This window comes from Oncorhynchus keta, chromosome 8 (assembly GCF_023373465.1).
Source record: "Oncorhynchus keta strain PuntledgeMale-10-30-2019 chromosome 8, Oket_V2, whole genome shotgun sequence".
NCBI classification, from domain to species: domain Eukaryota; kingdom Metazoa; phylum Chordata; class Actinopteri; order Salmoniformes; family Salmonidae; genus Oncorhynchus; species Oncorhynchus keta.
In genome coordinates this window covers 40,023,989-40,040,720 of record NC_068428.1, presented here as the reverse complement: position 1 = coordinate 40,040,720, position 16,732 = coordinate 40,023,989, and the positions used below count along the sequence as shown (strand labels likewise).

General features: G+C 45.2%; 1 protein-coding gene across 1 annotated transcript in view; it reads right to left on the bottom strand.

Annotated features, from left to right (window-relative positions):
• LOC118387158 (ryanodine receptor 3-like) overlaps positions 1 to 16,732 on the bottom strand; it is a 308,396-nt gene that overhangs the window by 247,641 nt on the left and 44,023 nt on the right. The window contains exons 3-5 of the mRNA XM_052523336.1: positions 7,802 to 7,906; positions 1,350 to 1,424; positions 153 to 231 (exon numbers count right to left, since the gene is read on the bottom strand). Coding sequence (XP_052379296.1) covers positions 153 to 231; positions 1,350 to 1,424; positions 7,802 to 7,906 — 259 coding nt within the window. The remainder of the gene's footprint in view (positions 1 to 152; positions 232 to 1,349; positions 1,425 to 7,801; positions 7,907 to 16,732) is intronic.

Here is a 16,732-nt window from a genome sequence, read left to right as displayed (position 1 = left end):
TGTAGTTACAGGGAGCAAGGCTGTGTCTAATATAAATGGTACCTAACACCATTAGATGTAGTTACAGGGAGCAAGGCTGTGTGTAATATAAATGGTACCTAACACCATTAGATGTAGTTACAGGGAGCAAGGCTGTGTGTAATAAATCTTACCTATTGAATCTTCTTGTAATCCCACGTCAAATGACAGTTTGTCTGTCAATGACCTCGATGTCTTCAAGCAGGTCAGGTACTGTTGAGAAGCCACACAGTATGACATTGCGAGAAGGTAGGAAAGAAAACAATTGTTGAAATGTATTTACATCTTTCATGATTCATTTCTATCATTTGCATTCACAGTAATATATATATATATATATATATATATAATATAATATAATATAATATATATATATATACTTTAAAATTATTTCAGAATATATGATTGATTTGAATGATATTTGAATATTTGAATGATTTCAAATTATGTGCAAATCTCAAGCCATTGGGCGTGTTATCTTTAGAGCTTCTGCATTCTAATGTTTAGGTAATACAGTCTGGTCTGGTGACCTTTTCATTCAACACCTATCCACTGATAATACAGCTCTGGTACTGCTAAAGCTTTCACAGATGTTGGTCCTCAGTCACTAGAGCTCCTCGGTCACTGGAGCTCCTCGGTCACTGGAGCTCCTCGGTCACTGGAGCTCCTCGGTCACTGGAGCTCCTCGGTCACTGGAGCTCCTCAGTCACTAGAGCTCCTCGGTCACTGGAGCTCCTCGGTCACTGGAGCTCCTCAGTCACTAGAGCTCCTCAGTCACTGGAGCTCCTCGGTCACTAGAGCTCCTCGGTCACTGGAGCTCCTCGGTCACTGGAGCTCCTCGGTCACTGGAGCTCCTCGGTCACTGGAGCTCCTCAGTCACTGGAGCTCCTAAGTCACTGGACCTCCTCGGTCACTGGAGCTCCTCGGTCACTGGAGCTCCTCGGTCACTGGAGCTCCTCAGTCACTGGAGCTCCTCAGTCACTGGAGCTCCTCAGTCACTGGGGCTCCTCAGTCACTGGAGCTCCTCAGTCACTGGAGCTCATCAGTCACTGGAGCTCCTCGGTCACTGGAGCTCCTCGGTCACTGGAGTTCATCAGTCACTGGAGTTCATCAGTCACTGGAGCTCATCAGTCACTGGAGCTCCTCAGTAAAATGTTTGTAGTTGTTAAAACGTATGTCCCACATGGCACTCTATTCCTAATTAAAGTACACAACTTTTTACAAGAGCCCTATGGGGCCTGGTCAAAAGTAGTGCACTATAAAGGGAATAGGTTGCCGTGTGGGCCACTGTGAGTATGAGGGTCAGGGTGGCAGATGTTCCACATGCTCACCATTCCGCTGAAGGAGTGGCGTAGGAGGATGGCGTGACCATAGAGCAGGGTCCGGTGTCCACCCCCCTGGGCCGCCTAGGAAGGAGGAGAGAAGAGTGGAGGGGAGGGGAGGAGAGGGGAGGGAGGGAACAACTCAGGAGGTTAGAGTCTGGATGTTGCATCTCAATTGTCTAACGTAGAATCCTCCCCTCGTCTCCTTTCCTTCATCTGCACTGATCTGACCGCAGTACGGGAGATAAAAATGACAAGAAGACTGACAATTCACTTGAGCTTTTTCCGGTCTCTTAGAGCCGCTGATGGAAAGGACATGAGGGGACGACATCACTTTAGAATATTGTCTGGAGGCAAAGGACCATCTGTGTCCCAAATGGCACTCTATTCACTACATAGTGCACTACTACCCTATGGAGCCCTATGAGAGCCCTAAGGAGCCCTATGAAGCCCTATGGAGCCATATGGAGCCCTATGAGAGCCCTATGAGAGCCCTAAGGAGCCCTATGAAGCCCTATGGAGCCCTATGGAGCCCTATAGAGCCCAATGGAGCCCAATGGAGCCCTATGAGAGCCTTATGGATCCCTATGAGAGCCCTATGGAGCCCTATGAGAGCCCTATGAGAGCCCTATGGAGCCCTATGAGAGCCCTATGGAGCCCTATGGAGCCTTTTGAGATCCCTATGAGAGCCCTTTGGAGCCCTGTGGGAATCCTGTGGGAATCATGTGGGAGCCCTATGGGCCCTGGTCAAAAGTAGTGCACTATATAGGGCATATGATGCCATCTGGGATACGGAGATGTTTGACTAGTACCCCCACGAGAGGACAGACAGACAAACAATCAAATGAACACAACAACAACACAACCAACATGAAACAGTCCCAAAAGGTCAGAGGTTATCCCACCCAGGTCATGCTGTACAACACGACTAACTGTGTTAGACCCCCGTTCAGTTGACAAACGAGAAACATTTGGTCGCAGTACCGTGGACGAAGAAATGTTGTGAAGTGAAACCCGTAAAGAAAAAGATATCTTATGTAAAATAAAGATCTCAAAAGAGTCAAAGTCCTCAAAGTCTCTTTCGATATCAATGAATTGAAGAAAACATAAAGAATTACAAACAAAAATGGTATTATTACTCACCCTCCTCAACAACCTCTAGAGGCATGAAGAAAAAACAAGATTATGTAACATTAGCATAATAACCCACCAACTCTCTACAGTGTTGCTATCTATATCCCCTATAAATGAGTGAGAAATAATGTTCAATAAAGAAAGAGAGCTTATTAAAGGAAGATAACGGGTGCCGTTACACATTGCTGATGGAGGACGTCATTTTCTCGCTATTTAAGTGCTATATAAATCCCATCAATCAACCGTCTATATACACCGAGTCTCAGAATCAATCTGTGTTTGGTGATTTGGTGGTACATTCTACAGTTCCACTGGGAGCAAGTGAAGCCCCCAAACCCCTCAGCCCCCCAGAGTTCAAACCCCCAGTCCTCTACGCCCCCAAGCCTACCAGCTGGTGAACTAGATCCCACTGACACTGTAGCTGGGTGGTTGTATAATAACTCTGGACGAAAAAGGAAACAGAGGATTGATCAAAATAAAATAAAAAAGGGGAAGAAGGGAAGAGTATCCTGCTTCATCCCAGCTGTTGTTGAGAGGACATACGGAGAGAGAGAGTTAGAGAGAGAGAGAGAGAGAGAGATAGGGAAGAGAGAGAGGGGGGCAGGGGGCAGAGCTGGGAAAGGGGCGGAGCGGCCCGTATTTCAGCAGCCTGTCATGCCGACACATCAGCACTGTGAACTGTGGCCTTTGGCTTGGCGGCGCGACAACGGGCAACGCCCCCCCCCCCCACTCTAATACCGCTCTATCTGAGCATCTGCAGGGAGTGTACAAATTATCAGAGTAATGGCTGGGGACATTGTATTCCGTTTGCTTGCTGCCCATTTGATCAAACCGGTTTTATGTTTATAGGAGGGAAGAAAAAATTAAACACACGAAAAAAAGGGAAAACAAGATAGAGAAAATAGACAAGGAGATAAGAGAAGCGACCAAAACAATGTATCTAGTGTTCCACCAAGAGCAAGGTGTACACTATAGAATAGATCCCAGTGAATAGATCCCAGTGAATAGATCCCACTATAGAATAGATCCCACTGTAGAATAGATCCCACTGTAGAATAGATCCCACTGTAGAATAGATCCCAGTGAATATATCCCACTGTAGAATAGATCCCAGTGAATAGATCCCACTGTAGAATAGATCCCAGTGAATAGATCCCACTGTAGAATAGATCCCAGTGAATAGATCCCACTGTAGAATAGATCCCAGTGAATTGATCCCAGTGTTGGTTTCCAAATTCCAAATAGCTTTGTTCTACAGCTTTGTGTGTTCATTCCAGAATCATTGTGTGAAGCTTCCGGAATCACTGTGTGAAGCTTCTGCAATCATTGTGTGAAGCTTCTGGAATCATTGTGTGAACTTCTGGAATCACTGTGTGAAGCTTCTGGAATCATTGTGTGAAGCTTCTGGAATCATTGTGTGAAGCTTCTGGAATCATTGTGTGAAGCTTCTGGAATCATTGTGTGAAGCTTCTGGAATCATTGTGTGAAGCTTCTGGAATCATTGTGTGAAGCTTCTGGAATCATTGTGTGAAGCTTCCGGAATCAATGTGTGAAGCTCCCGGAATCATTGTGTGAAGCTTCCGGAATCATTGTGTGAAGCTTCCGGAATCATTGTGTGAAGCTTCTGGAATCATTGTGTGGAGCTTCTGGAATCATTGTGTGAAGCTTCTGGAATCATTGTGTGAAGCTTCCGGAATCATTGTGTGAAGCTTCTAGAATCATTGTGTGAAGCTTCTGGAATCATTGTGTGAAGCTTCTGGAATCATTGTGTGAACTTCTGGAATCACTGTGTGAAGCTTCTGGAATCATTGTGTGAAGCTTCTAGAATCATTGTGTGAAGCTTCTGGAATCACTGTGTGAAGCTTCTGGAATCATTGTGTGGAGCTTCTGGAATCATTGTGTGAAGCTTCTGGAATCATTGTGTGGAGCTTCTGGAATCATTGTGTGAAGCTTCTGGAATCATTGTGTGGAGCTTCTGGAATCATTGTGTGAAGCTTCTGGAATCAACGCTGATTCAATAACATTTCCTCTTTTATTTCTGATACACTTGAAATGAGACTGTTAGAAACAACACAGAGAGGAAAGAAAACCACACATTCAAAAAAACACCACAGTGAGGGAGCATCGTTCCAACACATCGGTTTCCTGTTAATTCCCTAAAGTCTTCAAATGATGCTTCATCAAAAAAAGTTAACACAAATTATATATTTTACATAATATATAATCTCGGAAACCCATAACTAAAATAATGTGTAACTGTGTCAGCTACACAGCTGTTAATGTTACGTACATCTGTCCATGAGCGATAATAACATACCCTGTGGAGTAAATATTTTAAGGTTTAGATTTAAGGGGTTTTCCCCCGATCGTTAAGCACTAAATGGGTTAGCTAAAATACTAGCTGTTTAGACTAGTTAGCTAGTTAGCACTTTCACTTGAAAATGTGTTCACACAGACACATCATTTGTCCCTGAGGGGCACCAAGCCAAGCATTCCAGTCCCATGAATCATGTGCACAAGGTGAAGGAAGGCACCAATGGGATGTCTATTTCAAGATTGTCATAAATCATTGATGTTCAGGGGCATAGTTTAACATCTCTGTGTTTGTCTGTAACAGGTTCATAACGTACATTGATGTTCAGGGGCATAGTTTAACATCTCTGTGTTTGTCTGTGACAGGTTCATAACGTACATTGATGTTCAGGGACATAGTTTAACATCTCTGTGTTTGTCTGTGACAGGTTCATAACGTACATTGATGTTCAGGGGCATAGTTTAACATCTCTGTGTTTGTCTGTAACAGGTTCATAACGTACATTGATGTTCAGGGGCATAGTTTAACATCTCTGTGTTTGTCTGTGACAGGTTCATAACGTACATTGATGTTCAGGGACATAGTTTAACATCTCTGTGTTTGTCTGTGACAGGTTCATAACGTACATTGATGTTCAGGGACATAGTTTAACATCTCTGTGTTTGTCTGTGACAGGTTCATAACGTACATTGATGTTCAGGGGCATAGTTTAACATCTCTGTGTTTGTCTGTAACAGGTTCATAACGTACATTGATGTTCAGGGACATAGTTTAACATCTCTGTGTTTGTCTGTGACAGGTTCATAACGTACATTGATGTTCAGGGGCATAGTTTAACATCTCTGTGTTTGTCTGTGACAGGTTCATAACGTACATTGATGTTCAGGGGCATAGTTTAACATCTGTGTTTGTCTGTGACAGGTTCATAACGTACATTGATGTTCAGGGGCATAGTTTAACATCTCTGTGTTTGTCTGTGACAGGTTCATAACGTTCATTGATGTTCAGGGGCATAGTTTAACATCTCTGTGTTTTTCTGTGACAGGTTCATAACGTACATTGATGTTCAGGGGCATAGTTTAACATCTCTGTGTTTGTCTGTGACAGGTTCATAACGTTCTTTGTTCTATGTGTCCGTGGGGGTTTTCAGTCAAATGCATATTTACTTAATAATATTTGTTTTTCAAATGTAATTCTCTGGCTATGTAGAATAATATCAAGATTCTCACTATAGGCATACTTCTGAATCTTCCTTATGTGTCTGATGAACCTACAAATCTATTGAAAAACATAGTCATAAATTACTTTAGTATCGTATGATGACAATCCCAAAATAGGCAACACTTTGAAGTGAAAGTGGCCTTTAATAGTTAGGGGTCAGTAGAGGTGAGCCTTCATGCCAACTAAATAAAGTAACAAACGAACATACCCACTGTTCATGGTCCGCTTTCTAGCAGCGTTAGACAAAGATACAGACAAAATAACAATATTACATGGAGTTATGGAAGTCAACTATATCAAATGATACCTAAAAGAGCACGAGTCTCCATTAAAACGTGTCATAAAACGGGTGAATTAATAACCAAAATAATAATTTTTTTTTAGTCCAGGGCCAGGTTGAAATACTCATCTCTGATACTGAAGTGCCTGGCGTTCTGTGGTTATCACCTCAACAAAAACAGAAATTCACTTCACCGCAGTAATGGATGCAAACTTGACACTGATCGGATCGTCTTGCACCCCAGAAGCAGTGAAGAAGCAAGGGCAGCTAAGCTAAGCTAACTACAAGCAATTCAATTCTAATTGTGTTCAGTTGTCGATCCAATAGCGCTCATAACTTAGCTGACATCTCTTCATAAAGGTGTAGACCATGAAATGTGTCATTGCAGTAGGGGACACTATTATCATAAGTATTTAATTATCTATCTCCCTATTCATGATTACTTATCACTGCTCATCACTAAGAATGGCAGTGGTACTATAGCTGAGAGAGGGAGGGAGGGAGGAAGGGTGGGAGGGGGAGGGAGCGAGGGAGGGAGGGAGGAAGGGTGGGAGGGGGAGGGAGCGAGGGAGGGAGGGAGGGAGGGAGGAAGGAAGGGAGGGAGGAAGGAAGGAAGGAAGGAAGGAAGGAAGGAAGGAAGGAAGGAAGGAAGGAAGGAAGGAAGGAAGGAAGGAAGGAAGGAAGGAAGGAAGGAAGGAAGGAAGGAAGGAAGGAAGGAAGGAAGGAAGGAAGGGTACATTCTATTTGTAAATCAAGTGGGCAGAACAGAGAAAGGCAAGAGGGGAGAAGACTGTCTGGGTGTACTTAAAGCAGGGCAATAACAGGCTATTTCTCTGTGGCTGGGTCTGTGTCTGACATGGAGTGGGCACTGCCACACAACTAGAGAGGACACTACCGTAGAAGCAATATCTTCAAGACTTATCTTGTGGTCAAACAAGGAGAAAATATACATTTGATTATTATCCTCTCACGTTGATCTCTTATTGAATACATTATTTCTTTCATAAATCTTATTGATATTTTATTGAATACATGATTTATTTAATTAAACTTATTGGCATATATTCTTTAACCAGAATCCCGATGAGTCATGAATTGTCAATGTATTATTGTCCATACCTTACAACAATATGATTTGTTTGACATAATGGTCTTTACACTGAGACACAGTGGTATAAAACACTGTAAAATACTCTACAAAATTCAACTACGTACAAAGCTTTCAAATACTCTAAGAACTGTGAAAGTGCATCACCTAATGTCTTTGACCATGGTCTGAGGTGTACCGATGATACCATGATAATGTATACAGGTAATGCAGGTATATGAGTAGTTTATAACGTGATTATGTATACAGGTAATGCAGGTATACGAGTAGGTTATAAAGTGATTATGTATACAGGTAATGCAGGTATAATGAGTAGGTTATAAAGTGATTATGTATACAGGTAATGCAGGTATACGAGTAGGTTATAAAGTGATTATCTATACAGGTAATGCGGCGATACTCACCCCCTCATTGTTAGGCACTGTATGAGCCAACATCTCCTGCAGGGCTCGGACAGACAGGGACTGCTCCAGGATGAAACAGCAGATACACAGGTCAGGAGGAACATACTGCAGGATGGACAGAGGGAGGGAGGGGGAGGGAGGCAGGGAGGGGAGGGGGAGGGAGGGAGGGGGGCAGGGAGGGAGGGAGGGAGGGAGGGGGAGGGAGGGGGGGAGGGAGGGAGGGAGGGAGGGAGGGAGGGAGGGAGGGAGGGAGGGAGGGAGGGAGGGGGGAGGCAGGGGGGAGGCAGGGGGGAGGCAGGGAGGAGGGAGGGAGGGAGGGAGGGAGGGAGGGAGGGAGGGAGGGAGGGAGGGAGGGGGAGGGGAGGGAGGGAGGGAGGGAGGGAGGGAGGGAGGGAGGGAGGGAGGGAGGGAGGGAGAGGTTGGGGGGAGAGATTAGCCTGATTGTCTCTGCATTTAACAACACTACATCATTGCAGGACATATACCAAGTATACTAAATACCATCAATGCAGAGAGAAATATAAGTAGCAGTAAACACACAATTAGACATGAGAACTGATGACTTGCAGTAGGTCTCAATTACAAGAGTCTTAAAATGAAGGATGAAATTTGATCATGATATAAATACATCTCCATTGAATGTACTGACACACTGCTTTTTCCACTGGTAACCACCCTCAATGTTGGACAAACACAGTTCTACAACAGCAGATGCTTGGAAGGGGAGAACAACACAATATAATGAATCTGATTGAAGTAATGAGTTTTATAACTGCGTTTATAAGTCATTTAACAGCTTCAGACGTCTTTCTGTTTCTTCTCCTTGTCTGTGTTTATGTTGAATGATTTGCCTGAGAGAAGAGAAGAGATGAGACAAGAGGAGAGGAGAGGAGAGAAAACAGGAGAGAAGAGAAGGGAGAAGAGGAGAGTAGAGGAGAAGAGATGAGACAAGAGGAGAGGGGAGGATGGAAAACAGAAGAGAAGGGAGAAGAGGAGAGTAGAGGAGAAGAGAAGAGATGAGACAAGAGGAGACGAGACGAGACGAGACGAGACGAGAGGAGAGGAGAGGAGAGGAGAAGAGAAGAGAAGAGAAGAGAAGAGAAGAGAAGAGGAGAGAGGAGAGGAGAGAGAGGAGAGGAGAGGAGAGGAGAGGAGAGGAGAGGAGAGGAGAGGAGAGGAGAGGGGAGGGAGAGGAGAGGAGAGGGAGAGGAGAGGAGAGGAGAGGAAAGGAGAGGGAGAGGAGAGGAGGAGGAGAGGCAAAGAGTGGAGAGAGGAGTAGGGGAGGAGAGAAGAGGGGAGGAGAGGGAGAGAAGAGGAGAAAGGAGAGGGGGAGAAGAGGGAGAGGAAAGGGGGAGAAGGGAGGAGAGGAGAGGAGAGAGGAGAAGAGAGGAGAGGAGAGGAGAGGAGAGGAGAGGAGAGGAGAGGAGAGGAGAGGAGAGGAGAGGAGAGGAGAGGAGGAGAGGAGAAGAAAGAAAACAGGCTAGAAGAGAAGAGAAGAGAAGAGAAGAGAAGAGAAGAGAAGAGAAGAGAAGAGACGAGAAGAGAAGAGAAGAGGAGAGGAGGGGAGAGGCAAGGCGAGGAGAAGAGAAGAGATGAGACAAGAGGAGAGGAGAGGTGAAGAGATGAGACAAGAAGAGAGGAGAAGAGAGGAGAAGAGAGGAGATGAGATGAGAGGAGAGGAGAGGAGTAGGGGAGGAGAGAAGAGGGGGAGGAGAGGGAGAGAAGAGGAGAGGAAAGGGGGAGAAGAGGAGCGGAGGAGAAGAGGAGAGGAGAGGAGAGGAGAGGAGAGGAGAGGAGAGGAGAGGAGAGGAGAGGAGGAGAGGAGAGGAGAGGAGAGAGGAGAGGGGTGACAATGAGGATGTTACAAATATGAATCCAGTGGGACCAATGGAGTGTGCGTGGTTGTGTGTCTGTGTGTCTGTGTGCCTGTGTGTGTGTGTGTCTGTGTGTCTGTGTGCCTGTGTGTGTGTGTCTGTGTGTCTGTGTGTCTGTGTGTCTGTGTGTCTGTGTGTGTGTCTGTGTGTGTGTCTGTGTGTCTGTGTGTCTGTGTGTCTGTGTGTCTGTGTGTCTGTGTGTCTGTGTATCTGTGTGTGTGTGTGTGTGTTTGTGTGTGTGTTTAGAAGCTAAGGAGAGAGCTTCATCAGCACCTGTCTGCTCTCCCTTTCTATATTTACTACCAACAAGAGAGAAACAGACATGTAAGGAACTGAACGCAGGAGAGAAATAACTGTGTTTCCAACGACACAGTTTAATAACAAAACCCCACCGGAAACAGAATAATGAAATAAATGGGTCCATAACCCAACACACACCAGGACAGACGTGCACAAGCACTTACAATAAACAATCACCGACAAGGACATGAGGGGGAACAGAGGGTTAAATACACAACATGTAATTGATGGGATTGGAACCAGGTGTGATGGAAGACAAGACACAACCAATGGAAAATGAAAAATGGATCAATGATGGCTAGAAGGTCGGTGATGTCGATGGCTAGAAGGTCGGTGACGTCGACCGCCGAACGAGGAGAGGGACCGACTTCGGCGGATGTCGTGACAAAACATAAAAAACAACTACAGAAAAACAGGAAGGAAAAAGAGTGAAGGTTAAAAATGAACAGAAGACACAGGCATTCAGGTGAACCCCAAAACTACCCCACCAATGGAGGCTCCTCAGGGGAGGAAGAAGAGGGCCATCCTCCTCAGTGAATTGTATAAAAATGTAAATAGTGAAATATTTAAAAAGTTATCCTGTTTAATTAAAACTATGGGTACATTGACATCAATACAAAACCTAGGAGGCTCACGGTTCTCACCCCCTTCCATAGACTTACACAGTAATAATGACAACTTCCGGAGGACGTCGTACAACCTATCAGAGCTCTTGAAGGATCAACTGACATGCTGTCCACCCAATCAAAGGATCAGAGAATGAATCTAGGACTGAAAGCATAAGCTTCAGCTACCTAGCACCGCAGTGCATAAAATGTGGTGAGTAGTTGACTCAAAGAGAGAGAAAGACAATAGTTAGACAAAAGACAAATTCATTTATTCAAAAATGAGGGAGAAACGAATGCAGCTTGATAGTTAATCCATCTGAAACACCTGTCTCAAACAGAGAGAGATGATTTTACAGTAACTAAACACTGACACAGTGATACACTGATAGACAAGGACAGTCACACTAAACACTGATACACTGATAGACAAGGACAGTCACACAAAACACTGATAGACTGATAGACAAGGACAGTCACACTAAACACTGATACACTGATAGACAAGGACAGTCACACTAAACACTGATAGACAAGGACAGTCACACTAAACACTGATACGCTGATAGACAAGGACAGTCACACTAAACACTGATAGACAAGGACAGTCACACTAAACACTGATACACTGATAGACAAGGACAGTCACACTAAACACTGATACACTGATAGACAAGGACAGTCACACAAAACACTGATAGACTGATAGACAAGGACAGTCACACTAAACACTGATACACTGATAGACAAGGACAGTCACACTAAACACTGATACACTGATAGACAAGGACAGTCACACTAAACACTGATACACTGATAGACAAGGACAGTCACACTAAACACTGATAGACAAGGATAGTCACACTAAACACTGATACACTGATAGACAAGGACAGTCACACTAAACACTGATACACTGATAGACAAGGACAGTCACACTAAACACTGATACACTGATAGACAAGGACAGTCACACTAAACACTGATAGACTGATAGACAAGGACAGTCACACTAAACACTGATAGACTGATAGACAAGTACAGTCACACAAAACACTGATAGACAAGGACAGTCACACAAAACACTGATAGACAAGGACAGTCACACACAACACTGATAGACTGATAGACAAGGACAGTCACACACAACACTGATAGACTGATAGACAAGGACAGTCACACACAACACTGATACACTGATAGACAAGGACAGTCACACACAACACTGATAGACTGATAGACAAGGACAGTCACACTAAACACTGATACACTGATAGACAAGGACAGTCATACACAACACTGATAGACTGATAGACAAGGACAGTCACACACAACACTGATAGACAAGGACAGTCACACTAAACACTGATACACTGATAGACAAGGACAGTCACACACAACACTGATAGACTGATAGACAAGGACAGTCACACTAAACACTGATACACTGATAGACAAGGACAGTCACACACAACACTGATAGACTGATAGACAAGGACAGTCACACACAACACTGATACACTGATAGACAAGGACAGTCACACTAAACACTGATACACTGATAGACAAGGACAGTCACACACAACACTGATAGACTGATAGACAAGGACAGTCACACTAAACACTGATACACTGATAGACAAGGACAGTCACACTAAACACTGATACACTGATAGACAAGGACAGTCACACTAAACACTGATACACTGATAGACAAGGACAGTCACACTAAACACTGATACACTGATAGACAAGGACAGTCACACTAAACACTGATACACTGATAGACAAGGACAGTCACACTAAACACTGATACACTGATAGACAAGGACAGTCACACTAAACACTGATACACTGATAGACAAGGACAGTCACACTAAACACTGATAGACAAGGACAGTCACACTAAACACTGATACACTGATAGACAAGGACAGTCACACTAAACACTGATACACTGATAGACAAGGACAGTCACACACAACACTGATACACTGATAGACAAGGACAGTCACACTAAACACTGATACACTGATAGACAAGGACAGTCACACTAAACACTGATACACAAGGACAGTCACACTAAACACTGATACACTGATAGACAAGGACAGTCACACACAACACTGATAGACTGATAGACAAGGACAGTCACACTAAACACTGATACACTGATAGACAAGGACAGTCACACACAACAATGATAGACTGATAGACAAGGACAGTCACACTAAACACTGATACACTGATAGACAAGGACAGTCACACTAAACACTGATACACTGATAGACAAGGACAGTCACACACAACACTGATAGACTGATAGACAAGGACAGTCACACTAAACACTGATACACTGATAGACAAGGACAGTCACACACAACACTGATAGACTGATAGACAAGGACAGTCACACTAAACACTGATACACTGATAGACAAGGACAGTCACACTAAACACTGATACACTGATAGACAAGGACAGTCACACTAAACACTGATAGACTGATAGACCATACAGCAAAAATAATATGTCTGTCAGAGTGTGTGTGTCCTCACAGTCCCCACTGTGACAAAAATATGACAGAAATGTCATGTGACCTTATCCAATGGTACCTGGAACACATTATACTGAATTTCTCCTAATGTCATGTGACCTCATCCAATGGTACCTGGAACACTTTAAACTGGATTTCTCCTCTATTTCTTTCCACTGGGATTCTCTGCCTCTAACCCTGTTACGGGGGCTGAGTCACTGGCTTGCTGGGGCTCTCTCGTGCCGTCCCTGGGGGGGGGTGCGTCACCTGGGTGGGTTGATTCACTGTTGTGGTCATCCTGTCTGGGTTGGCGCCTCCCCTTGGGTTGTGCCGTGGCGGAGATTTTTGTGGGCTATACTCGGCCTTGTCTCAGGATGGTAAGTTGGTGGTTGAAGATATCCCTCTAGTGGTGTGGGGCTGTGCTTTGGCAAAGTGGGTGGGGTTATATCCTTCCTGTTTGGCCCTGTCCGGGGGTGTCCTGGATGGGGCCACAGTGTCTCCTGACCCCTCCTGTCTCAGCCTCCAGTATTTATGCTGCAGTAGTTTATGTGTCGGGGGGCTAGTCACACAACACTGGTCAGTTTGTTATATCTGGAGTACTTCTCTGTCCTATTCGGTGTCCTGTGTGAATCTAAGTGTGCGTTCTCTAATTCTCTCCTTCTCTCTTTCTTTCTCTCTCTGGAGGACCTGAGCCCTAGGACCATGCCCCAGGACTACCTGACATGATGACTCCTTGCTGTCCCCAGTCCACCTGGCCATGCTGCTGCTCCAGTTTCAACTGGCCTGGGCCCTAGGACCATGTCCCAGGACTACCTGACATGAGGACTCCTTGCTGTCCCCAGTCCACCTGGCCATGCTGCTGCTCCAGTTTCAACTGTTCTGCCTTACTATTATTCAACCATGCTGGTCATTTATGAACATTTGAACATCTTGGCCACATTCTGTTATAATCTCCACCCGGCACAGCCAGAAGAGGACTGGCCACCCCACATATGCTCTCTAATTCTCTCTTTCTTTCTCTCTCTCGGAGGACCTGAGCCCTAGGACCGTGCCCCAGGACTACCTGACATGATGGCTCCTTGCTGTCCCCAGTCCACCTGACTGTGCTGCTGCTCCAGTTTCAACTGTTCTGCCTTATTATTATTCGACCATGCTGGTCATTTATGAACATTTGAACATCTTGGTCATGTTCTGTTATAATCTCTACCCGGCACAGCCAGAAGAGGACTGGCCACCCCACATAGCCCGGTTCCTCTCTAGGTTTCTTCCTAGGTTTTGGCCTTTCTAGGGAGTTTTTCCTAGCCACCGTGCTTTTACACCTGCATTGTTTGCTGTTTGGGGTTTTAGGCTGGGTTTCTGTACAGCACAGCTGAGATATCAGCTGATGTACGAAGGGCTATATAAATAAATTTGATTTGATTTGATTTGATGATTTTATTTCATGAATAATTCAAATTAAAGTACCAATTATCCTACTGGCTCAAAGTGTGGCTCAGGGTACCGTTGGTCTCTGTCCAGGGTGCTGAGCTCGGCCATGGTGGTGACACTATTATAATACCATAAAGTCTCATAAATTGAGAACTGTGGTCTGCTGACTGTAGTTAAGCAACACTAACGGGTAACATTGTACAACCCGACCCGGTCCTTCTCCCTCCTGTAGGTTTTAACTCCAACCCTGTTCCTGGGGAGAAACCCTCCTGTAGGTTTTAACTCCAGCCCTGTTCCTGCAGATACCCTCCTGTAGGTTTTAACTCCAACCCTGTTCCTGGGGAGAAACCCTCCTGTAGGTTTTAACTCCAGCCCTGTTCCTGGAGAGATACCCTCCTGTAGGTTTTCACTCCAACCTTGTTCCTGGGGAGAAACCCTCCTGTAGGTTTTCACACCAACCCTGTTCCTGGGGAGATACCCTCCTGTAGGTTTTCACTCCAACCCTATTCCTAGAGAGATACCCTCCTGTAGGTTTTCACTCCAACCCTGTTCCTGGGGAGAAACCCTCCTGTAGGTTCACTCCAACCCTGTTCCTGGGGAGATACCCTCCTGTAGGTTTTCACTCCCTACCCCAGTAGAGTTGACCTTTGTCATTATTCCAGAGGTAAGGGAGGATTGGGGAATCATAGAATACCGTATGTGGAGAGGAGCTACTTCCTGGATGTACAAGTGAAGAAAATGGTGTTGTACGAAATATAAAATATATTATATGATCTCAACAAGGATAGAAGGATAGATTGGTGCCAGTGTAACAGTATAACTTTAGATCGTCCCCTCGCCCATACCGGGGCGCGAACCAGGGACCCTCTGCACACATCAACAACAGTCACCCTCGAAGCATCGTTACCCATCGCTCCACAAAAGCCGCGGCCCCTGCAGAGCTAGGGGAACTACTACTTCAAGGTCTCAGAGCAGGTGACGTCACTGATTGAAACGCTATTTAGTGCGCACCGCTAACTAAGCTAGCCGTTTCACATCCGTTACACCAGAGCCTGAATTTCCTTTTATTAAAGAGAGCATTCTGGGATAACTATTCTTTTAAAGGTGTGATGAACAACAGCTTCGCTGACAGAGACCCAGGCACCTGGGACAAAGCAGATTTACCAAGCTGTCTCCTGCCAGGAAAGATGGAAACAGGTGTGTGAAACAAAATAATAGGACTCAACACACACACACACACACACACACACACACACACACACACACACACACACACACACACACACACACACACACACACACACACACACACACACACACACACACACACACACGCACACGCACACACACAACACACACAACACACACACTTCCCCTTGTCTCTGTTCTGTGTTAAAGTGTCTTGATCAATGGAGACAGGAGAAGTGCTGACAGTGTGTGGACAGCTCAGGCAACATCTCTTCATCTAACCCATTCCCATGATCTGAAGGGAGAACAGTGTGATATAGGACACCCAGGGAGGGCAGACAGATGAAGGGAGAACAGTGTGATATAGGACACCCAGGAAGGGCAGACAGATGAAGGGAGAACAGTGTGATATAGGACACTCAGGGAGGGCAGACAGATGAAGGGAGAACAGTGTGATATAGGACACCCAGGGAGGGCAGACAGATGAAGGGAGAACAGTGTGACATAGGACACCCAGGGAGGGCAGACAGATGATGGGAGAACAGTGTGATATAGGACACCCAGGGAGGGCAGACAGATTAAGGGAGAACAGTGTGGTATAGAACACCCAGGGAGGGGAGAAAGATGAAAGGAGAACAGTGTGATATAGAACACTCAGGGAGGGCAGACAGATGAAGGGAGAACAGTGTGATATAGGACACCCAGGGAGGGCTGACAGATTAAGGGAGAACAGTGTGATATAGAACACCCAGGGAGGGCAGACAGATGAAGGGAGAACAGTGTGATATAGAACACCCAGGGAGGGCAGACAGATGAAGGGAGAACAGTGTGATATAGAACACCCAGGGAGGGCAGACAGATGAAGGGAGAACAGTGTGATATAGAACACCCAGGGAGGGCAGACAGATGAAGGGAGAACAGTGTGATATAGAACACCCAGGGAGGGCAGACAGATGAAGGGAGAACAGTGTGATATAGGACACCCAGGAAGGGCAGACAG